This window comes from Eublepharis macularius, chromosome 2, assembly GCF_028583425.1.
Source record: "Eublepharis macularius isolate TG4126 chromosome 2, MPM_Emac_v1.0, whole genome shotgun sequence".
Taxonomy (NCBI): Eukaryota; Metazoa; Chordata; class Lepidosauria; order Squamata; family Eublepharidae; genus Eublepharis; species Eublepharis macularius.
The window spans coordinates 64059961-64085632 of NC_072791.1; the positions used below are offsets into that span (position 1 = coordinate 64059961).

The following is a 25672-nucleotide window of genomic DNA, read 5'->3' on the forward strand; positions in this document are numbered from 1 at the left end:
ACAACACAACAGTTCTGTCCTAGAGTTGGGGTAGCGTCGCTGTTAAAAGCATTAGCCATGACATGGAAGTTTTCAGTTCAGTTCTTCAGTTCAGCTTTGAACACTGAATATTAGCTTCCATCTGTAATATGGAGCTAATGGCAATCTAACTTAAAGGGCAGTCATTAGGTATCACCACCCAAAAACCTGGAGAGTTACTAAAAGCAGGTGCCTTTATGCATGCACATCACATAACACTTCAGCTACATGTGTCAATTGTCTTTAGTGACAGCATTGTGTTGTGAGTGGACATCTAGTGATATTAAAGAGCTTTGTGGTGATTAATATGTGATAAAGCATGGATACATGCAAATCACTATTTGATTCTACCAGAAGACAGACATGTTTCAAACCTGGAAACAAGCAGAAAAGCACTGGGTTCAGAAGCCAAATCAATTTCAGTGCCTAGTAGTGGAGATACTTAAGAGAAGACAGGGAAGTGCAGAACAGATAAATAACACTTTGAGCCAATGGAAATTTTCTAACTAGGACATGCTCTTGTTTCCCCAGAGCCTTTCCAAGTGCCTAAATAGTGTTCTCCCCCTCCCCCGCAGCTGTTTCAGCACTTGAAAAGGCAGAGGCAGGCAAGAGTGTCTCATCCCACCATGTTGGACCTAACAGCGTTCCTAAGTCACCTCATCAGGCTTTAAAATGGTGGTGGGGTCCTCTTCAGAGGTGAGAAAATGTCTGTAAAACGTGGTATAGAGTGAAGAATTAATCTTTCTGAATTCCAGGATTCCTGAGTGTCTCAGCTTTTATTTTAATAAATTAAGTTTGTAATCCTTGTAATGTGTAAATACTTGAAATGTGTGCCTACCCTTTGTTAACAAATAGAAATGGAAACATGGAAATCCATTAAAATTGTGGGGGAAGGAATTCCCACCCTTCATATTGCCACTCTGCCACATACTGCCACTAACCCTTTCTCTCCCCCGTTCTCAGTTTTCTACTCTCTCTTCCCAGTTCTTTCTCACCCCAACATCCATTTCCTTCCCCCCCCCCCCGCCCCCTCACCACTTTCTCACCCTTTTTCTTGTTACTGCTGCAGCTCTCCTCAATCTGTGGTATGCAGAAGTTGCTTAGGCCTGGGCTCTTGCTTTGGTTGCTAGGCAACCCCACAGTGCCAACTGTAATCTTGTGAGATTTCATGAGATCTCAGTTGGCATTCTTCCGGGGCGGGGGGACCAAATTGTTTTTATTAAATTGGGGGGAAGAAGTTGCAAACCTAGGTTTGGCTTTATTGTGCAGGTTTTTTGATCCACATTCTGGAGCAAAGTTCAGAATTGGATATATTGAAAATGAACATTCAGTTTAGCAGTTTTATATTTAACACAGTCTTTTGATCAATAAACAACTTTTGGCTGCTTCTGTTCACTGGTTATCAACAAATTAGGCCAACAGTTGATATTCTTGCAAATGATATTGTTTATTATGCCAAAATGATTTATATGGCAAGTTGATATAAACTCAATATTCCTTTCTCTGTAAAGTTCAGTTGCCAAAGGGGAGACATATCTCACAGATTTCTTGTGAGGATAAATTAGGAAAGGAAATTTTGTTTTCTTTCATAGGATGATAATACAGTCCAACTACTGTGTAGCTGAGAAAAATTGAATATATAAGGGCAACACTTTGCAACACAGCAAGATCAATCCATAATTTTTAGAGTAATAAAATTATGCTCTATTTTGGGAAATCAGTCCTACAATACAGCACTATCATTTAAAACTCCCCACTCATTACTAAAATGCAGTATTCTTGACGGCTGCCTGCCATTTACTTCCTCTGCAAAGAGCAGCAGATCCTATGTTATGGCTACACGTCTCACTAAACATAATTTCCTGCAAGCAAGAGGCATAGAGCAAGAACAAATTGTCCAAAAGATTAAGAGAAAACAAAATTACAAGACCAACAGGCCATATCTTGCATAGGAGTTGACTGATCTTTTGCATCCTTGTGTTTAACTTGGCATGGCCTGTACCAGCACTTGGCAAAACTGAACAGCTGCCCAATATTTGTGGTTTAGTTGATCTGAGTCCCAGACCTGGAATGTCCCACAGTTCATTAGACCACCAGATAAATAGATTAAGCATTACTACAGATTAGGAATTAAAATGAATAAATAGTAAGCAGCAGGTTCCCATTAGAGGCAGTGGTCTGGTCCCTGAATGCAACACACCACTGTATCCAGGGAAAAAGCCCCTACTGAAAGCGTGCTGCTTAAATCTTGTGCATTTTTAGTAAATTCCCTAAGATTCCTATCCTTTGTAGAAATCTAGCTGAGAAGGTGAACAAAGAGGACAGAAGTTAGTAAAGTTTCTTGTCTACAGCAACAAAATACCAGCCTTACACCTTCATCCTTTTATCAGTGGTTTTAGCCCAATCTCTTCCATAATTTGCCAGGAAATAAACCAGTAGAGAATAGTTCAGTTTTCCTTATTCTCTCCAGCCTCCTTCAATCATCTACTTACAAATGAGTCAAGGATAATAAAATCACTCAGAAAGCTCTCCTAAATTTGGGAAATTTATCCTCTGAAAAAGCAGGAATTGCTTGATCAAGGTAGTATACAAGTGGACACCTTGCAACCAGGCAGCTTCTAATTAAGGCTCTGACACTCTACATAATAATGCCATGAAACAACTTATTTCCAGAGGAGTCTGGTTGAAAATACAATAAAGGAGATTAGTACCAAAAGGTAGTTTTAATGAATATCAGCCAAATGCTCAGCTTGACTCAGTGACACAACAAAAAGCCATTTAAAATGTTATTTTTATCATCACAGGTTCTTGTTTTCTACTAAAGAACCAGATTTATTCTAGTATATTTTAATAAATCAATATCCTGTTTGTTGCTAGTAAGTGCCATGGAGATCATAGCTCAGTATGTTTAATCATTAGACATAACAGCTTGGGTCCAAGGGAGCATTTCCATAGACAGAAAAGTTTCCTCCTACAGCACACAACTTTTTTGCCTTCCACCTCCTGCTGCAGCTCAAATGGACCCTCAAATGCTACTTCTGGGAGACACCCCCCTACCCCCACCCCTGGAAAAATATGTGGCTGCTGTCTTAATTGTCCCTAGTGGCAGGGGGAAGGTGGAAAATTGTTCTATCTGCAGAAATGCTCAGTTGGATCCAAACCAATGTTCTACACTTGTTCTCAAAGTGACAACACCCTATAGGGTGATAATTGCAGATGAAATATATACAATTGATAATAGCCTCAAACCAAAGATGGCTAAACTTGAGAGTCAAGCAGTTTGTAACACCATCATTTAAGGGGGAAAGTCAAAAATATCACTGAGCATGCCAAAGTTCTTGCATATGAAGTAGCTCTTTGGATGCCGAATCTAAGAAGGACACACTGCACAGTATATCAGATAAAACATATATCCCACTATGTTGAAATCTTTAAAATAAATACATCATTCAAATTACTAAACTTCAGTAGAATCTTACAGTACAAGCATACAATGATACAATAATAGGTGACAGTTTCACCTACCTATAGATTGACAAGGTATCTACAAACTTGGATTACAACCGAAAAATTTTGACACAGGGTTGAATCCTATGGGTGCACAAGCAAAAAAAAAACTCATGCAAAAGGTTTGTTCATACTTTCCCCTTCTCCCAGCATCCCCAAATTCACTACTGTTCATACAACTGTAGGCTTCAATTCATTCTATTAATGTGCCATGATACCATTAAGCTGAGGAGTGATGCTTCATCTATCCCTAAGCTATGCCCTGATTTCCTAACATGTCTGAATGTTTGACTATAGAAACTATCTGACATGATTTAATTGGCATGCCAGTCTTAAACATTTCCTCTGGAGACAAGTCCTACTGGTCCTTCAGCTTAAAAATTCAGTGACTTTATTTGCTCCCAAGCAATAGCCAAGCCTGAATGAAGCAACATTTCTAAATCAAGCAACTTATTTTATACTAAAAAATGGTCACTGAGAAGGAAGCTCACATTCCAGCAGATGTTAATGAAAGTGGAAAGCAAACCATGACAGCTGTAGCTTTAGCAAGAGAAGTCACAAGTTGAGTTTTGATTAAATGAGTGTAGGCTGGTTGACCGATATATACCATTGCTTTATTCTGGGTCTCTATTTCCATCCTCCACTGCAATCAGGTATACTGGAAACAAAATAAGGAATATGTAGATAGTAATTGTGCAAGACACCAGACCTTAGAATTACAAAAATACTGTGAACCTGCAGCCAAAGAACTTGCTGATCATTATGAACAATATCAGTATGAACAAATGTACCATGGTGGCATCCAGGCTTTTGTTGGCCTCCGTATGTTGCTAAGTCACATGCTACAGTGATAGCATAAGCTACAACTGGCAGCATTCTTATCAGGGTCTAGAGTCCAAGCAATCCAAATCCCTCCGCTTCCTCTCTGCATGTCCATTTCCTTCCTCTCAATACAAGACAGGCCTTCCTATTAGCCCTAATTGAAGTTTTGCCCCAGTCATATTTTCACCTTTATTTATTCCAAACATTTATCTACTCAACTTTCTCCCAGGCCTCCTCCTTTTAAAAACCTATGTCTCTTATCACCCACTGTTTCCTTTGCCCTTCAGGCCAATACCAACTTCGTTCCCCTTCCCATATCCCTTTTCCTTCCTTCTGTTCCCACCCTTTCTAGCACTATTTATAAAAACAAAGGAGGAAGAACAGAAGCATAAAAGAGAGGCAAAAAAAGAAAACAAAGTGAAAGGGCATGTTCATCTATCACCCAAGAAGACCTCAAGGGTACCGTCTACAGACCAGAAGAAAAATGGCCTACCCTTTTACAGAGGCTTAATGTGTGAAAATGGTCAATTGAAGCTTTTGAATGGCATGGAGGTAAATAACATTCCATTAAGCATCTATCAAAGAGTCAGGATATCTTTTGGTTTCTCTTTTGTCTGCTTATTAAGACATTGTGTGAGGCCTGCCTGCTTGAAGAGAGGATTGAGGGGGTGAATTGCTTCTGCACTTGTAACGAGCTCAGTATCTAAGAAACCAGCTAATTTGTGAATCTGAATCTAGATTTGGGAATCCAGGGGTAACTCTAATATCCCAGAACCACCCCCCCCCAGACACCTTTGAGCCCCCCAAACCATCATCACCCTCTCTTCCTCATTTTAAGTACTGTGAAGTTTCTTTGGTGCCCCTTCTCTGATAGGCTTCTGTTTGTCTTACTCTTAATTCCATGTCTCCCCTGCCCATTTCCTCAAACTTCCTTCAACTACCCTTACTTCAGGCTTCTCTTTGTCAGCAGATCGCCTGCTCTGCACTTTTAACTTGGGTTCTTTGCCTCTGATTGCCTCATTTCTTGGAGTATCTTCCCAATCCTCAACCATCTCCCATATAACCTCCCCACCCCACCCCCCACCAGCAATCTGTTATCTTCCCTTTCCTCATAGAAGCTGGACTGAAATGTTTTTGTTTCCTATGTATCACAGTTCTATCCCCCCCATCCATTTTATCCATTTAAAGTATTTAAAAACTGCTCTTTTTATCTGTACTTAACTTGGCTGGTCTTGTGACCACAATAAACCATTGATTGATTGAGTTCTATCCCCCCTTTCCTTCAAGGAGTTGAGGGAAGCATACATAGTTCACTCTCCATCATAATAATAATATAATGGCAACATCAGATTTATATACCACCCTTCAGGACAACTTAATGCTACACTCAGAGCGGTTTCCAAAATGTGTTATTATTATCCTCTCGACAATCACTCTGTGAGGTGGGTGGGGCTGAGAGCTGAGAGAGCTGTGACTGACTCAAGGTTACCCAGCTGGCTTCAAGTGGAGGAGTGGGGAATCAAACCCGGTTCTCCAGATTAGAGTCCTGCCACTCATAACCACTACACCAAACTAGCTCATATCTATACTGACAACAGTACTATGTGATAGGTTAGCCAGAGTGAGTGTGACAGGCTCAAAGTCACCTAGTGAGCTTCAAGGTTGAAAGGAGGGAATTTTTTAACCTGGGTCACTCTAGTCCTGCACTGACTCTCACCACTACACCATACTCACTCTGAACAACGTAAATTGTTTTGTAAACAGCTGTACATTCTTAGCTTCACCTCAGCCACCACAAAAGCAATACACTAAGTTACACTAGACTTTCTAGTGCTGTTTTAGGCTAAACAGAATATATAAATAACTTTTAAAAGTAGGCAGCTATTATTTTCCCACTCCTCACCCCCAATGTTATAGATAGAGAGTGGTAGCTGTGGTAGGTCTAAGATTTACCTAAAGCCAACCACGATGTTCACAGCTGAGCTTTGGAGATGGAGGTTTGTCTCCCCTGATGGCTAGAGCTGTAGAATGTCTATACAAGATAAGTTCATGCAAAATTAAGAGCATTGTCTAAATGTAGCTGTGGGAAAGACACGTGTAGCAAACTTCACTGGCTGTTTAATTCATTTAATTTTAACTCCGGAATTTTTTCCAGCTTTGTTATGAATAAGAACTCTCAAAACAGAGTAAGAACCAGCCCACCATACTTTCCTGGAGCCCTGCAGAAATAATTTTCAATTGCGTTATTTTCCTTCAACTTTTGAACACTTTGCTTATTTATTTCCACACTTTGCTTACTCACATAAATTTAATGTATTGACTGCATATACAGTGTTTACTACTCTATATGCATCTAGAGAATTTCCCTACTTTTAAGTTTGCAGAGATCAGGCTTTTACTAACTATACTATTCACTCTCAACAAATGTTGGTGGGGATGGCTGATTCCAGATCAGATGAACTAATGATATACCTGTTAATGTGGCCCTCTTATCCTGAGGAGTCCTGCCATGAGAAGACTGGGGGGGGGGGTACTTTTAGCTTGGTATGACATCTTGAACAAAATAAATTTCAGAGCCCGACTTTGTGTAGAGTTCCATCAAAACTTTTGCTGAGACTACAGTGACAGAGTATCCACGCCATTCCTCCCCACAGAATGCAAAACATCTAACTGCAAGTAGTTGTAAACATTTGAAGTCTTAATAGTGAGAGAAGATATTTGTTCAATCTTGTCCAAATGGATTAACAATTCCATGTCCATGTCATCCCCTTCCATTGTTTGCACTTTTAATCATGTATTTCTGCCTGCATTAACCTACTTCCAATAAAGTACATATTGTAGAGGAAGAGTAAGCCCTTGCTGTTTCCTTTTCTTTTCCTTTCCACCACCCACTGTAGTGAGAACTAGCACCCCCTCCTCATGACAACATGAATAATCTAGTTAAAAAGTAGGGTATATAAAACAGCTGGTATCTTCCTTTTCCTAAGTGTCTTCATATCCCATGACTTCCCCCTAGCATAATCCAAAAACACATTAACTAGAAAATCAGAAGATGATACATCATCTTTATAAACACGACTGCATTATGAACACAGAACAACTATCAATTTATTAATATGTAAATGCAGCCCAAAGGTGCCTTTCAATGAAATGCAGGGTAAGACAACACTTCCCTGCACTTACAAAACTAAGGCTATCATACTTTGGTCACATCATGAGAAGGAAAGATTCTCTAGAAAAGTCAATAATGCTAGGAAAAGTGGAAGGTAGTAGGAAAAGAGGAAGACCTAAAACGAGATGGCTTGACTCAATAAAAGAAGCCATGTCCTCTAGTTCGCAGGATATGAGAAAATCTGTTAATGATAGGGCGTTTAGGAGGTCTTTCGTTCATAGGGTTGCCATAGGTTGGAGGCAACTTGATGGCACATAACACACACACAAGACAACACTTGTGAAGCACATGAAGAAACATGTCTCTGTGGCAAAAGAAACCCCCCAAAAGCTCAGATTTTCTTTTTTCTGCTATCCTCACCCCAAACTTCAGATAGTCTCTCCCAGTGAATGCTTGGAATCTAGAGAATTTTTCATGAGTAGGTTTTCCTCCATTGGGATTTATTAATCTTTATGTTATTTATAGTTCACCTTCTCACTTAGACTCAAGGCAGATTACACGATGTCAGTCAATGCAATCAATAGCTGAGGCATTCAATAAAAAATTCAATAGGGTACAGATGGCAGAAATTTAAAAACAAGCATAAATCCAATATAGAGCTGAATCAACCCTGGAACAGAACATAAGCCATTAAACATGACATATTAAATAATGTAGAAGCTACCCAGTAGAAGCACACTTACAGCAACATACAATACACAGTTGTATAGTCCACTGACTCTGTCCCTTTATCAAAGCATTTCTCTGAACCATTTCCTTATAGTACAGCCCTCCTACCTGCATCAAAAAGCCCTCCTGAATCATTCAGTTTTGCATAGTTTGCAGGAAGCCAAGAAATTAGGATTCCTCCTGACCTCATCAGGTAAGCTTTTCCATAAGGTGGGTGCCTCAATGCATGTGTTCAGGCAGTTGCTGATTTCACCAATTTGCATAGTGGCACCTGCAGAAAGCTCTGTTCAGATGAGCAAAGCTGCTGTAGTGGAGCATAGGAAGAGAGGTGGTCCTGTAGATATGAGGGTACAGGGCCATGAAGGGTTTGTATGTGACAGCCAATACCTTAAATTGAGCCTGGTAACTAATGGGAACCAATGGAATGACTGCAGAATGGGAGTAATATGTATTCTCCGCCTAGCTCCTGATAATAATCAAGCTGCAACATTCTGTACCAACTGGAGTCTCCAAGTTGACTTTGAGGGGAGATCTATGTAGAGCGCATTACAATCACCTAGTCTTGATGTTACAATGGTATGGATCCAAGTGGCCAGATCAACCACGTCAACCCATAGGGGACCATCTTCCAAGCTAGACTGAACTGGAAGAAAACTAGAAACCGACTGCAAGCCTAGCTGTCTATTGGTCTCAGCTAACAAATAATTCTGATAACTTAATAATTTTTTAATTAAGCTCAACAAAAATTGTTGCATTTATATGAATGAAATGGGTTTGGATGTAACTCACTGACTTGAATCCAGATTAATATTTCCACAGGTAAAGTCCTTGTACCCACAGAGCTCTACTTTCCTACCTTCTTCCTCCTGCGGCAGCCCAAAATTCTGTGATGTGAGGGGAAGAATCGTGTTCTGCAGGTGAAAGTCCTTGCACCCACAGAAACATTACCCTGGATCCAATCTTCAGTGTCTTTTTTCATAGGCTTCATTTATAACCCACCTCAATGGGTATTCAAAGGAACTTGTATTATTCTCTTCTTCTGCATTTTATCTTCACAACAACCCTGTGAGGTAGGTGTGTTACTGGTGTAAACTTCCCTGCAATGTAGGGAATTGATGTATTTTCTACATCCTAGCCTAGCCACTACACAACCCTTGCTCTCACTCTTCATCATGCTGTCCCAAGCCTGGGTGTCATGGCTAAACAATTGTCCAAGTCCCTTTGTTCAGAGTAGAAGATTATGCTTTGGTCCATAGGCAACATTAGAACAATGAATCACATCAAACTACTTAACTAGGTAGGATTAAGCATTAAAGTAAAATACGTGGCTGATGTGCCAACTCTTGCCCCAGATATAGGAACTAGAGATCTAATTCCTCTTCCTTTCTTTGGCTCACTCCCTGCATCCATTACTGTATGTCCAAAATACAGCCTGATTAATTAGCTAATCATTTGGATAAAATAATTGGTAGCAAGAAAAAATGCATTGATATATACAAAAGCCAGAGTAACTAAAGAGGATACCTAAAAAGTGTAACAGAGCCACATTAGCCTCTGGCAGCATTAAAACACAGGATCTTGGGGCCAAACCTGACAAGACAGGGATGCCTTAGTTCACCCCAGAGATGAACCACCATCTTAGAAAGTGAGTTCCCACCTTTAAACTGTACTGCGGGGGACCGACTCTGGGTTGGGACCCCCACAGGACATGAAGAGGTATTTTTCTGACTTGAAACAGCTCTTGGGGAGGTATTATTTGCCCATACACCCTCCTCAACATTTCAGATTGGAAAAATGGCACAACAGGAAGGCAGGATCCCTTCCTTCCCCCACGTTATGGTAGTCCCAACCAACATAATGTAAAGGGAGTTCCTGGGGTGAGAAATCACTCGCTGTAATGATGATGAGTCCCTGGGGCAAACTCAGGGACATCTGTCTCATCTAGTTTTGCCCTTAAAGACAAGTAGCACAACAAGCTTTCATAAACTAAAATCCTTATTTAAAAGTCAACAGCACCAAAATTCACTAGACATTAACGTGACACAAGACTACTTGCTATAAACATGTGGTGTTGATCTCAAAAGCTAATGTGACTCTTACTTTGCAACTATCTTAAAACATACTACATTCATTGCGTCACCAGAAATCGTTGACAACTGCAGGTCCCTGAATGTAGAGGTGGGCTTCAGGGACAAACTTGCACAAGCAAGCCTACCAAACTCTACTAACTGTATGGGGAGGGAGGACCATTCAATCCAAACAGCAGCAAATCAGAACTGCAAAATTAGTTACTCTAAGAACCAAGGCCCAAAGAGACGAGAGTTCCAAAAGTTCAGATTCTTCCCTCTGTTCCCCAGGATTGGTTCAGTTTGTTTCTCCCAGCTCACTGCTGATGTTTTCCACACTGTCACAGGCCAGGTCCAAGCCAAGCTTCTGTGGTGTTGACACAGCAGGATGTGTGTCAGATCCAGCAGCAGACAGCAGGCTTCCAGAAGCAGATACCTGTTGCCCCCTGTGCCACTGATGGCTGGGAGCGAGACAAATGTCTGTGGGGCATCATTGCCCTCCTCAATGTTCTTTTCCAAGGCTTGGGTGACTTGGCTGTTGGTCCAATTGTCTGCTTTTATATGCGTTTTAGCTGAAGTCTCTTAACATTGTTTCATGGCTGCTGTTGTCCTGAGGAACTAGGGACAGGGTGAAATCCTCACAGACAGAGGTAGTCAGGAGTCAAGGAAAGCTGGGATAGCAAGCACTGTATCACAGAACTGTTGAACCCTGAACAGCCATAGCTGAACAGGGGGTATTTATAGATGCTAGCTAGTGCCTTCAGCTACACCAGTCACCTGAGATCCCCAAACACTGATATCCTATGAAGCCTCATGGTGGATCTGGATTTTCTAATTCCTCATGGGTAGTAAGGCCCCAGGTAGCCAGTCGCACACCCTGCAGTCTGAGCTGAACTTCTGACTGGGCTTTTCCCTTCTCCACTCCTGGGATTCCAGGTATGACTGTGGGGTCCTGGTGATATACAAATCTTCTTAATGGGTTCCTTACCCTGGTACAACAAGGGGAGACAGAAATGGATTAAACCCCTGACATCACACTGGACAGTCTACAGCAGATATTTTAGTTCCTAAATTGCTAACAGACTCAAGAGTAGAAAATTTACTCATTTTAGCCAAATTTTAGTTCAGGCCATAAGAATTCAGGCAACTTATAAGAAATCAGCCTTTTTGTAGTTTACGGATTAACCCTCTCTGACCTGAATTCTTCCTTTCTTCCTCTGATGAGTACTCATCAGGCCCAACCCTGACAGCTGTGTTATGGTTTTCAGCTTACTAGTATTTCAAAACTGTTGCTACTGCTTTCTCATTTTTTCAGTGTTGTCTGTTTTGTTGAATGTATTGTTTTAACTGATTTTTGTTACAAGCCATTTTGAATGTGTTCATAGGAAAGCAGGACACAAATGTTTTCAATAAATAAAATTATCTCTCAGACCCAATTCAGATACTGAGAAGAAGCAAGAAATGCTTTTTAAAATCCTTGATTTCTTGGAACCAAACAAGATAAATTAGCAGAAGACCTATGCTGTCTCTGGTGGTGGAAAGTGCCGTCAAGTTACAGCTGACTTGTAGATGACCTCATAGGGTTTTCAAGGCAAGAGATAAACAGAGATGGTTTGCTACTGCATAGCAACCCTGGACTTCTTTAGGGGTCTCCCATTCAAGTACCCACCAGGGCCGCCCCTGCTTAGCTTCAAAGATCTGTTGAAATTGGGCTTACCTGGGTCACTGAGGTCACTAAATCCCTATAAAGCGGGGCTGAGGAAGGAGTGTCTACATGAACATTAGAAGCTTTTTCATTTCTGAACTGACCGTTATTGAGAAGTTCAAAGCTTGATTTGTCAGAAAGTACAGCTGGAGAGACAACATTGTGCAGCAATTATAGTGTCATAATTAGGACTGGAAATACACAGTTTCAAATTCCTACTCAACTCACAGGGTGATCAGTGCTCAAGATGCCACTCAGTCATGAAGCTTACTACATCTCAGACTAACCTACCTCATATGGTGTTTTTGAAGATAAAACTGTATAATATGGACACATTGTCTAGAGATCCCTGGAGGAAATGTGCAGAACTAATATGGTAAGTAAATAACTGAGTGAAGAAAGAACAACTGTACACACACAACTGCTCCTGCCAACATGTTTATGCAGAAGGATAACAGTAATTCTCTCCATATATGGACTGTATCAGCTCTGAAAGCATCTTTTTCACAATTAACTCTGGAAACTGTCATTCATTTAAGACAAAATGCTGAATCGTGCTGTCAAGCCAGTAAAGCGTTTCAGTCTATTAAACACCTGGCTTTAAACCAATTAATTAACTAATCAATCAAACATAAGTATTATCACAAAACAAGTGCTTTTTAAATTTCCAAAAGAAGTGAAACATTTCATTTATTTGTTAAAATTTTACAACTTAAAATTTGCAGTTATAGAATATTGTCTCACATTATTCTCAAAATGACTTCAAAAGCAACCAAATTCAATATAATAATAATAATAATAATAATAATAATAATAATAATAATAATAATAATCTATTTATATACCGCCCTTCAGCACAACTTAACGCCCACTCAGAGCAGTTTACAAAGTATGTTATTATCCCCACAACAAACATCCTGTGAGGTGGATAGGGCTGAGAGAGCTCCTAGAAACTGTTACTGACCCAAGATCACTCAGCTGGCTTCAAGTGGAGGAGTGGGGAATCAAACCTGGTTCTCCAGATTAGAGTGCCACGCTCTTAACCACTACACCAAATCTGTCAGTAGCATGGAAGATGAACTGCTTTCAGCTGAGTACAGTTTTCTTCAGTTGCTTCTGGTTCTTAAGATGCTTTCAGCTGGAATGGTTTTTGAACATCCAACATGCTTAATCCACATACCAAGTATCTGCAACTCATCTCCATGCTAATATCTGCTGGTCCAAACAAAGTAACAGGATTAACTTGAGTGCACAGCAACAGTTGTGCAAAACAAATGAAGCTCCAAAAAACTATGTTTGTGCATTTTTTTTCCAAGATGCTCGTACTTCCTGTTGTGATGTTCAATGGTGAAGATACTATTGTCCAAAAGTGCACTTATGCTAGTAGAAGAGAAGCCACAATGTTTACTTAAACATTTTCATGCAGATAATCAAAGTATGAGTCTCATGAAAGCCTTAACAACAATGTATGTGTTAGTCTTCAGGATATCAAATACTTTTTTTAGTATGCTGCAAATGCCAAACAATGATCAATTAGGAACTTATAGATACAAAATAGTCAAATTTGTTACTTAAACTGGTACAGAGAGCCAACCTATCTGCACAGCCAAGGCAGATCTTTCAGTAATCTCAAGTGTCAAAAACATTTACTATTGTCAACAAGGAGCAAATCTTAACCTGAGGTTAAACCTTTAGACAATTCATTACACTGATTCTCTCAAAAAGTTTTGGTTTATTCTTTAAATTGTTTTATTGAAATTTATAACAAATTTCAGACATTTTTAAAAATTCATTTTAAATAAAAAAATATCTTTAGATTCAAAACACAGAAACCATTAAATAAACTACAGAGTGGCTCTGCACCTATCTTTCATGCCTGTGGCACATTATACTAGTCCTGATTGTGTTACAGTGATAGCATCAGTGGGAGCCTCCCATCTTCTTGGATTAGCATTCTACTCCCTGCTCCGATCGGTGAGATTAATGGATGGTTATCAACCATAACCTTCATTTGCAAAGGAAGAATTCACATTCAAAAACAGAAAAGTCTTGTCCATAACACAGGATACCTCTGGCACAGCGAGGAATATAATGAACTGTAGTATTAACTAGCAGAGCCCCATGGCGCAGAGTGGTAAACTGCAGTACTCAGCCCAAACTCTGCTCACGACCTGAGTTTGATCCTAGTGGAAGCCGGGTTCAGATAGCCAGTTCAAGGTTGACTCAGCCTTCCATCCTTCTGAGGTCGGTAAAATGAGTAGCCAGGTTCCTGGTGGTAAAGTGCAGATGACTGGGGAAGGCAATGACAAGCCACCCCATAAAAAGTCTGCCAAGAAAACGTCATGATGCAACGTCCCCCCATGGGTCAGTAATGACTCAGTGCTTGCACAGGGGACTACCTTTACCTTAGTATTAACTCAATGTTTTTAACAATGCCTGACTGTGGGGTGGTGGGACAGATTGGGAGCCCACAGGACACGCCTGATTGTGTAACCATATTTAGGTGAATGGATAGTGCTACATCTGCTCTGGCCCACACAAAAGACAAGTCCCTGCTCTGAGGTGCTTATAATAATAATAATATTTTAACTTGGTTCAGGGAGAGCATAAGCAGATAAACAGAAATCAATTTTAAATGTAGTCAAGAGACTACAGTGGCAATCACCAGGTCACCAGTGGTGATTATCTCTTTTCATCTAGGGCAGAGGCTTGTGCCTATCTATTGTGCTGATTTTCCCAGGCACTCAAAAGCAATGAGACCTCAGCACTTCCAACTGCCTCCCAAGCTCAGTGCAAGAACCCAGCATTTCCTCAACTTGAGGGGCAACTGGACTCTTGCCTTTGATGTTACGCTTTAGCATAACATTTTTGCTGGTTACCAAAGCAAACTCAGACTTGTAGACTCCTTATTAATTTTAACAATACTAATGTGATTTTGTCTGGGAAGATTAAGAAAAAATTGTCTGTATCAACAGTTTCAGACTGCATGGCCAAGTAATTCATTCCCCAATTATCAAGAAAACCACATTCATTTCCAGAAGTCCATCAATGAAAAACACTAGCTAATCTCAGTGCATTACCATCCTGTATTCAATTAACCCTCTTTAGAACATTAGGACTCCAACTTGTCCAGTAGCAAAGAGTACAAATTCAAAACATCATCATCCACAACATTCACTGTATATATCCTTGATTTGAGTCCAGTGGCTCCTTAAAGACCAACAAGAGTCAAAGATCCCTTCTTCAGATATTAGAAAACTCCAAATAACTGTCTTCTAACTTATCTTCAATCAACAAGACAAAAAGGTTGGAATGTTTGCATCAACTTTCCCCTTGAAGTAAGAAAAGTAAATATAATGATTAAAGCAATGATAGAACAAGACATTTTAAAGTGAACAGGATACAGATTTGTCCAGCTATCAGTTCCGGATATCTAAAGATCCACAAAATTCTACAAGTTTACAATTCTGTACATCAGGAGTGGGGAACATCAGCCCACGAAATCATTTGGTCTGGCCCGCAGGCCACCATTAAGGTGGAACCGGCAGCCGCCTCGAGCACAGCTCTCTGAAGGAGGTGCTGTGGCCCATGCTGGCCCCCAACTACACCCCCCCCCCAGCCTGACCCAGTACCAGCACCGCGGGCTACGCAGCACAGAAACGACCAGGCTGTGCCTGTTGCTTCGTGCACTTGCGCCCCTGGCTCGACCCGGCGGCAGCGCCACGGAATGCGTGGTGCAGAAGCAATCAGGTTGTGCCTATTGCTTCGTGCGCTTGGTGGGTATTGAACATTGGGAAGATCAAGTTTGTAGCCCCTCAAAGTAGCTTCCAGCAGACACTCCAGTTTTTGCCACTATGAAGAGAAAATTACCAAAGAGACGCAGTTCCAGCCATCACATTAGGGGTGAGTTAATTAAATGTTTGACCAAATATAGCAGGCTAATTTTTAAGTTGATAATTTTTATGGCCCGCGAACAATGTTATAAATATCCCAATTGGCCCTTGGCAGAAAAAAGGTTCCCCACCCCTGCTGTACATGGAGGAGAGGGAGCATCGTGCAAGAAACAGGCTTTCCTAAGCAGTCTGCCCTTCTGAATGCAGTTTGAACATGCAGAAGGGTGCTCTTTATAAAGAAAAACTGCATCCAGCACCTAGAGGCAGACACATATGTGCCTATATGGTGCACACATTGCTTAACATATTATCAAACACTGTCAGTTTGATTTAACCATTTGGAGGATTCTAGACACGCACTTCTCTCTCTCCCCACAACAAGATATCAGTTCTGACACTATGCTCAAAATAATCAAACTTAGAGATATAGTACACGAATAGCAGTTATAATAATATTATTATAAGTTCACCATAGCACAGTATGTTGACTTTTGAGTGTCTCACTAAGCAACTATCCTTCACCTACAACACACTTAGATAATATGTATTTGTTGGTTTGGCTCCTAAAACCCTAGGGCATAATAATGCACTAAGTCAGTTTGCTCAAATCCCATGGACTCTGAGATGCAAGAAAACTCTTCTTCTATGTTTTCCACTGTGAAATAGCAGCTGTATGGTGATGGGACTTTCATCAGAAAATATGTGGGAATAAGGGTTAAACAGTCCCTTCTTCAGTGCCATGGCCCCAATCAGATTAAAATAAAACCTGTGGGGACTAGATGGGTTCACCTATCTCCCTGTACCTCATCTAGCTTGGTCCTAAGACTCTGCAAAGCATTTCAGCCTGCGGCCCTATTTCAGTTTTAACACAACTTTTCCTACTTCAGCAGAAAAACAAATGCAAACATTCAAAACCATATTGTACAGTACCACAGCGGGGTTTTAAGGATAAATTAGGAACCCATCAAGTAGCACAATATAAAATAACAAAAGTGTATTATTACTTAAAATATTTGTATTATTTTTACTGAAATACCAAAGCATACATTTATCTCTACCCTTGTTTCAAAAGATTTTGTAAACAGCACATGCACCTAATATTAACAATCAAGAAAAGCTGAGATATAATTATTATATTTTGTATTAGCCCACCTCCCCCTCTACGCAAAACCCTCCCTAAAAGCTATATGCTGCCTAAAAGGCCATCAGCAGAATACTCCTTGGAAGAAATGTCATGAAGTTGAATTGTGATGTCTGTAGCTTTGCTGAAGAGAAAAAACACAAATGATTGATTCTGGGAGTCACTTCCTGTAGGGCAATCCCCTGTAAATAAAATCTGCAAGCGTGTTCACTTACCTAACAAAGAGCCTATGAAGATGACAATTTGCGCTGTGGCAGTAAAATATCTATACGTGTGTCCTTCTCTGTATTCCACCTCTTCTAAAGTCCCAGTCCCATAGGAGCTTCTGTTGATCCCCACAATTTGTGCGCTGGATGCGTTGAAAGCGTTGGTGATCGCCTGAGAGAGCCCCCGCTCACTTTCGTTGACTGAAGCCCAGCTTGCATTGTACCCCATGGCGAGGTGTTTTTCTTCCTCCTCCTTACCTAACAATCACCCCGCACGGATCCGAGGCTATTCTCTCGCTATGGACATCACACAGGCAGAAACGGCATCTATAAACACATTGTGTCTCTAAACACATTGTGTTATTATGTCTTCCTTGAATTCCCGTATTCCCGCAAAGCCAGGCTCGCTTTTTTAATGTCTCAATCGTACTCACGAAAGACTGGGAAAGAGGGGCAGCTGGTCGACCCTTGCCCTTACGTGTCCCATATTTCTTGCTTCATCAATGCTGCTACATGTCCTCAGTGTGACTGCGCGGCCAGACGCGTGAATGAAGGCAAAATACAATCCATTTCCACACCAGTGATTGTAACTTCCTTACCTCAAACGAGGCCACCTGAGCTGTTTCTTCTCATGTCAAGGTTCTACTTAGCTTTTTCATATCTTCCCTAGAATCCTAAAAACAGGTGCCGTTTCAGTCTCCAATGAACCAAAAACTCCCATGTGGTTTTCTATCCCCGCAGCTTCAAATTAAGCGCAAATATTTTAAAAAAGATTCGAACACCATGGAGCGCTTGAGGCAATAGCGTCCCCCTTCTGCAGTCTGTATTTGTGCCGTTCCACAGACTGCAGAAGTATAAATTCCAGCAACTCTTCAGAGGTTTCCGGACCGATTGCAGCTGCTTGCTTTGCCCTCAGGACTGACTGCTGAATTGCTTGATGCCGTTTTCATAGAGAACCAGAAGAAGAAAGAGCACGTCACATGATCCTCAGGCGAGGGGTCTGCTTTTCGGTGGCAGCCATCTTGCTTTTGGAGCTGTCAGATCAATGGTCGAGGGGAGGAAAGAAAAAAGGAAACGAGGGTGTTTTTCATTTTTTCTGTCCTTGGGACAAAAGGGATGTCTACTTCTGATTTAGATTAATTAACCATGAAAAGTTCTACTTCTGATTTAGATTAACTATGAAAAGTGGGCAAAACACGGCACCTGTTTTACACCCGGATGAAATCCATGGTAAAATTTAGTAGTTACTAATTTACTAAAATAAATTACAATGTAATTTAACCTTCTGTCCTACTCCACCTCATGAATAGAAGTAGTAGAAGGGGAAAGTACAGGATGATCCAGTATGTACCCCTCAAAGTAGAACACCAGGCATTTCAGAAGAGTGGGGGCAATTTCCAAAAAAAGCAGGAGCCCTGCACGAATCAGAGGATGCACAGCATTTTAGAGGAGACTCCTGTGGCTACAAAATTAAACAGGTCAGCTTATCTATGGTGTAGAATTTCTGCCTGCTGGCCAGCTACTAACGCTCAGGAGCCTTACTAGGGGAAACAATAAACGACTTCAGCTTGTTCTTTACTTGAGCGAAGGGTAAAGTTGTGGTTGTTTTTGGTTTTTGCAGAAGCGCGCTCAGAAACCTGGAAGAAGTTTTTGAGGAAACGCCGGGCGAGCGTCGAAAAGCAGCAGTTTCGCCCGGCGTCTATAGACTGTCTTTGTGAGGCAGCGCTCGCCTAGGCTCTCTTTTCGCGCTGTCGCAAGGGGCAGCACCGACATTTGGTGGAGTTTGCAAGTAGAGCGGCTTCCGCTCTGCTTGGCCTAACGCTGTTGAACTGTGGAAGGCAGGCAGGGGACGCAAGAGCGCCTGCCGTCTCCGGGCCGTGCTCGGTGGAGCTGACATGGCCCGGATGAGCGGTGCATGGCAGCCGCGAGCAGAGGCGGCCAACGGCTCTCCCGAGCAGCCCGAAAGCTATCAACACCGGCAGGAGAACGAGCTGCAAGTGCTAGAGGCCATCTACGGGCAAGATTTCCAGGATTTGCGGCATGACCGGCCGTGGAAGGTAAAACGGGGCAGGCTGACCTTCCGAGCAATTTCCTGAGGACTGTAACTTGGCTGTGGGTGTGCGTATTTAAATAGTGAGCAGTAAGCATGGCGTTCAATTAGTTATGGAATGAGATACGCCCCCCCACCCCCAGACCAAACTACAGCGGTTGTCTGGCTTTCTTCTTACTGTACCATTTAAATGAACATCAGGCTGATGAAGAGACTATTAACACACTTTTAACTATTCAGAACTGTTACAAAAGTGTCTGTTTCTATCTTTTCAGGCTGTGGTTGGAGGAGAGTAGAAAACACTTGAATCCTACTATGTGTGAAAGTATAGAGTGCTTTTATAATAGACTTACATATTTAGTGCAGCATGAGTTTTTGTGAGCCAGAGCCACTTTTTTGGATACACAAAGAATTGTACAAACAAGACACATGCTGCAGCACATCTGCCACATTATGGCTAAATGTTGGGCTTGTCAGTTGTAGGAGTCTGCAGAAACGTGGATGTATCTTTGATGGCCAAACTGCTAATCTAGGTGGCAATCTATTGCACACAAACAATCCTTTGCATGTAACAGGAGCTGTACATAAGTAATTTTAAATTGTATGTGTTAGCAGTCATTTTATATGAAACCCTAGTTTATGTCCTTTGTAGCTGGGTGAGAGTGATACTTATTCAAGGTAATCAACATGGACTGCAAGAGTGTTATGTCATGTGTGTTGTGTGTTATGTACTGTCAAGTCGCCTCCGACCTATGGCGACCCTATGAGTGAGAGACCCCCAAAACATCCTATCACTAACAGACTTGCTCACATCTTGCAAATTGGAGGACATCGCTTCTTTTATTGAGTCAAGCCATCTTATTTTAAGTCTTCCTCTTTTCCTACTACCTTCTACTTTTCCTAGCATTATTGACTTTTCCAGAGAATCTTGGCTTCTCATAATGTGACCAAGGAACAATAGCCACAGTTTTGTCATTTTTAGCTTCTAGGGAGGATTCAGGCTTGCTTTGATCTAGTACCCACTTATTTGTCTTTTTGGCTGTCCATGGTATCCACAGTTTTCTTCCTGTCAACTTTCTTCACTGTCCAACTTCACTGTCCTTACATGGCAATGGGGAATACCATAATTTGAATTATCTTGATATTGGTTCCCGGAGAGGCTAGAAATCCTGTATCTTTAAGAACTTATTCTGATTTCAGGAATTAGCTCCCTAGAAGAGAACGGGACAACTTGCAAAGGAGAACTCCCCTGTTCTATATTTTTAAGTAGACAGAACACTTGATTATACTTTCCTCCATGTTTTCATTGTGTATCCATGAGGCAGATCATCAGTGGTGATAATACCTTTTGATCCAGTGAAAAGACCCATGAAGAAGGGCAGCTTCCTGTTAGTGCTGTGCTCTAATTGTCCAGTATGAACATTATGCGTCATGTCTTGTCTGAATCTCTTTCCTTTCTCTCCTTTATTTGAGATACCTAGGTATGTGGTAATTAATTATTAATCATCGTTTGAATTCTCCAATGTGAGATAATAAGTTTCAAAGAGAGTTGTTCTTTTTTGCCTTTCCCAAGAGCTGTTGCTAAACTGTGAACTCCCTTGTGTATACTCAGAATTAACACCAATAAAACTCCTGTTACCTCAAGTGTAATTAGCAGGATCATTATTTACAATATTTTCCCTGAAGACAAGGCTGCCTTTCTCAAGATACTTGTGTGTGACACTTGATACTATTTCTTCTTGATCTGTTAGTTAAAATAACTTGCCCAAGATTTCCTGACACATTCTTGTAGAACTAGGCTAAAATTTGAGGGTAAAGAAAAAATGTTTCTGGCTCTGAGACCAGCTGTTATACCTGTGAGTAACAATCTAATCCTAAAACATTGTAATTAAAAAATAACTTGTTTCTTCCAGGAAAACAAACAGTTTATGAAACCATATTTGGGGACCAAAGCTCAAAACTAGACTTACTTTGTAAGAATGTCAGTCAGTTAAAAGATTTTTTTTTTAATGAATGGTGGCTGTCATCAAGCTTATGGCTCTGGAAATCTTGTTGGTCTTTAACATTGAAATCAGTGGGCTTAGACTGGAGTAACTCTGCTTAGGATTTCACTGTAGATGCTTCTGGACTCGAATCTTACAATTCTATTGCAGACCAACACAGCTACCCACATGAAACTATCTTTTTGGACAAATGCAAAGTTATGAGTTTAGCAAAGTGTCTAAAATGTTGTACTGGAATATCAACTAAAAATTCTGGAACTGAGCTCATAATGAGGTGGGTTGAGAGATTGCAAGATGGGGAGCAGGAGCACAAAGCCTGAAGCTATGAATGTCAGTGAGGGTGAGAACTCGCAGGCCTTGTCACTATTTCCACAAAAATGTGAATGCCAGAAATCTGGTCTTTCTGGAAACACTTGAATTGGACATTTTTTTCTGATAGCCTAAATCTTTTGCATAATATGATTTTAGTTTAGATTAGTAAACAACATGATTCTTCTAGACAGATTAGTGCCCAGTAAACTAAAAGTAGTTGAACTATAATGTTTGATCATGGAAGGGAGGAGTGAATAAAACACAATATGCTTTAAACATATTCAAACAAGTTCAAAACTTGACTGGGAAATTATTTGTGATGAAATATGTATAAATATTTTAAGATGTAGCCATTCAATGGAATAGCAGCATTTGAGTCCAGTGGCGCCTTAGAGATCAATGAGATTTTCAAGGTATAAGCTTTCAAGAGTCAAAGCTCCCTTTTTTAGATACTGTTTAGAAGAGTGGTATATAAGCACATTATTGTTATTATAATTATTGTCATTATTAGTATCAAAATATCAGGCCACATGTATATAAGATGTTTAAGATGGTGTCAGTCCAAGTGATGACACAACACTAACTTTTTGCCGACTGGGTTCATTCTGTACATCGCTGGTTACCAGGTTCTTTCCCTGTAGCTGAGCATCCAAATGGCTTAGGCACAGGCTTTTGTGAAACTAGCAGCGATGTCCACTTCTGTCACTTTGCGGTAGCAGCCTTTTCAGAATTGTATTTTAATGATGTAGCCAGATGTCTGCTGTTCTTAAACAAAATTGGGTCATCCTGTAATTAATTCTTGGTAGGTTTTGTATTTTTCCTTAAGTAATATCCTGTATACATGGCTTGCCCTAGTTAATTCAGCCTTTAAAAAAAAACTTACCACATATTTACTGAGTTGGTTACATGATTGATTGCATCTATTTATATCTTACTGGAGTCACCTTATGCTGATAAATGCTGATGCACAACAGTGGTATTGATGTTGGTTAGACTGTGTTTGATGCTTGTTGGCTACTTATTTAATAGCTACTTTCATCTTGAGTCAGTTTTTCACATAGTGCTCATGTTATCGAGTAATAGCCAATCATGAGCTCTTCTGTTTATCACTTGCATGTGTCATCATTTCTTCCCTTTTCAGTGTTAAAAGTGGTGCATCTGTGGCATGTGTGCTTGTGGTTGTGGTGTGCTTCTTTCCAGCATCCTGAACAATAGTTTTAGTAATCCTTCAAAAATGTTTTTGTCCTATAGTAACAAGGCAAAAGAAATGAAAATACACACCATGGGTGGTAATGGCTGTGTCTTACTTCCTTCCATTTTCTAAATCAACTGTCATCTAATTCTAGCCTTTAAGCTAGTAAGGGGTGATAGCATGTTTGTCAAAACTTTGAGGTTAGATTCCCACTAACTCCAGAAAAGGCATTACAGATGTGTGTGTTAAGTCCCATCAACTGCCTTCTAATTTATGGTTACCCTATGAATTAGTGACCTCCAAAATGTCCTGTCATTAACAGCCTTAGGTTTTGCAAACTTAAGGCCGTGGCTTCCTTTATTGAGTCAATCCACCTCATTTTGGGTCTTCCTCTTTTTCTACTACTTTTCCCAGCATTATTGTCTTTTCCAGTGAGTCTTGTCTTCTCATGATGTGACTAAAGTACAGTAGCCTCAGTTTAACTTCTAGGGAGAATTCAGACTTGATTTGAATTAGAATCCACTTATTTGTCTTTTTAGCTATCCATAGTGTCTGTAAAACTCTCCTCCAGCACCATATTCCAAATGAATCCATTTTCTTCCTGTCAGCTTTCTTAGTTATCCAATTTTCACATCCATACATAGTAATGGGAGTAACATAGTATGAATTATATTGATTTTGGTCCCCTGCAACACTCTTGTCCTTAAGAATCTTTTCCTTCCAAGGGTCAGTCTCCTTTTTTCTCAGTTGCAATTTTCCTTTTGGTTGAGCCAAGGAATAGAAAATCATCAACAATTTCAATTTCTTCAATGTCAGCCTGAAAATTGTGTAATTCCTCAGTAGTTGTTGCTTTTATCTTCTTGATATTCAGCTATAATCCTGCTTTGGCACTTACTCTTTTATCTTAGTCAGTAGTCTTTTCAAGTCTTCACTATTTTCTGCCACTAATGTGGTATCATCTGTGTATCTCAAATTGTCAATGTTCCTTCCACCAATTTTCACTCCACCTTCTTCTAAATCTAATCCAGCTTTTCTTACAGTACGTTCTGCATATAGGTTGAACAGGATACAATACATCCTTGTCTAACACATTTGCTAATAGGAAACCATTCTGTTCCTCATATTCTGTCCCAACAGTAGCCTCTTCTCCAGAGTACAGGTTGCTCATCAACATAATCAGATGTTGTGGCACACCCATTTCTTTTAATATCATCCATAGCTTTTCATGATCCACCCTGTCAGAAGTTTTTCTGTAATCTATAAACACAAACTGATTTTTCTTCTGAAATTCTCTGGTATGCCCCAGTGAGCATGATAAATTTTTCAATCTAGTGTGTTTCTTGTTTCATATATGGTGAGAATTTTTGTTGTAAAATTCTGAGCATCATTTTACTTGTATGGGAAATTAATGTGATGTCTGATAGTTCTGCTGCAATGTATGATGTCTTCTTTTTTGGAATTGTATTGTAGAGTGAGCATTTCTAGTCTGTGGGACATTGCTTTATTTTCCATATTTGACATATTTGATGGCCTATTTTTGTTTAAAATTTTGATGGACTCAGTTTCTGTAACTTGAAATATCTTTACTGATATCCCATCTACTCCAGGTGATTGTTTCTCCCAATTGCTCTGAGTGCTGCTTTCACATAACTTTTTAAAATTGTGGGTTCTTCATCAAAAAATTCCTAATTGAAGGAATCTGCCCTCCTTTCATCTCTTCTGTATCGTTCTTCAGTGTATTGTTTTTATCTTTTCTTGATTTTGTCCTGATGAGGTAATGTATTCCAGTGTGGATCGTTTCACATCCTGAGACGTGGTTTGAATTTTCTTTTGATTTCCTAGATCTTGTGGAACAGATCTTCCTTTTTGTTTTCTTCTGTTTCTTTGTACTGATTATTATAATAGTTCTCTTTGTCTCTGTGTGTGAAGTTTCATTTAGAATTCTATTATCTGTCAGCTTTTACTTTTTGCTTTTCGTTTGTCTCTAGCAGTTTAAAGAGTTTTGTCAGTCATCCATTGAGGCTTTTCCTTTCTTTTGGCTGCAGGACTAGTCTTTGCAGATTATCAAGGAACAATGTCTCTGGTTTCAATCCATAGTTCTTCTGATTGACGTTAAATTGAATTTAGTCTTGCAAATCTGTTCTTTACAGAGTCTTTAAACTCTTTAGGAATGTTACTTAGATTATATTTTGGCGCTATGATTGTTGTAATGTTTTTCTTCAGCTTTAGTCTAATTTTTGATATTAACAATTTGTGGTCTATACCAAAATCAGCTCATAGTCTTATTTTAGCAGAGCTAAAGAGCTTCTTCATCTTCTGCTTTTGATTATGTGATATGTTTGATCTCTGTAGTGATGTAGTGATTATCCAGTGATGACCACATATATAATTGTTCATTCATATACAGTCATCTATTTGGGTCCCGGAAGGATATGTCTGCAATGAACAAATTGTTGGCTTCCAAGAATTCTGTGAGTCACTCTCCTGCTTCGTTTCATACTCCTAGTCCATATTTTCTGACAATGGTTCTGCTTTGTCTCTTGTTTTTGTATTCCAGTCACCTACGATTATCAGCTAATCTTGTTTAGGCGTATGATCAATTTCTTCCTGGACACTTTTGTAAAAGATTTCAGTTTCTTCCTCTTTGGCATCTGTAGTTGGGGTGTAAACTTGAGTTGTGGTTATATTAATAGACTTTCTGTGAAGTCTGATATTATTTGGTCAGACTTTGTATTATAGCTCCTGATTGTTTGTGCTACATCTTGCCTCACTTTTAAAGCAACACCATTTTTTCTGAGTTTGTCATTTCCAGAGTAAAACATTTGTAGTTCTGAGTGCAAATGTCCTAATCCAGTCTACTTTACTTCACTCAAAGTTTAAGAGTTCCATTTCTCATTTTAAAATTTCAAGTTTACC

At 40.1% G+C, this 25672-nt stretch overlaps 2 protein-coding genes across 4 annotated transcripts in view; one reads left to right on the top strand and one right to left on the bottom strand.

The window, feature by feature from the left end:
* Nucleotides 1–17848, bottom strand: part of GPR176 (G protein-coupled receptor 176) — a 42192-nt gene extending 24344 nt beyond the window's left edge. The window contains exon 1 of the mRNA XM_054970296.1: nucleotides 17209–17848. Coding sequence (XP_054826271.1) covers nucleotides 17209–17428 — 220 coding nt within the window. The 5' untranslated portion in view covers nucleotides 17429–17848. The remainder of the gene's footprint in view (nucleotides 1–17208) is intronic.
* Nucleotides 17849–18831: 983 nt separating this feature from the next.
* The window catches only part of EIF2AK4 (eukaryotic translation initiation factor 2 alpha kinase 4), a 54982-nt gene continuing 48141 nt past the window's right edge, over nucleotides 18832–25672 (top strand). For all 3 annotated transcript variants that reach the window (XR_008596587.1, XM_054972933.1, XM_054972934.1), the window contains exon 1: nucleotides 18832–19256. Coding sequence is in view for 2 of the 3 variants with exons in the window: in XM_054972933.1 (XP_054828908.1) it covers nucleotides 19095–19256 (162 nt within the window). In the remaining variant the exon portion in view is untranslated. The remainder of the gene's footprint in view (nucleotides 19257–25672) is intronic.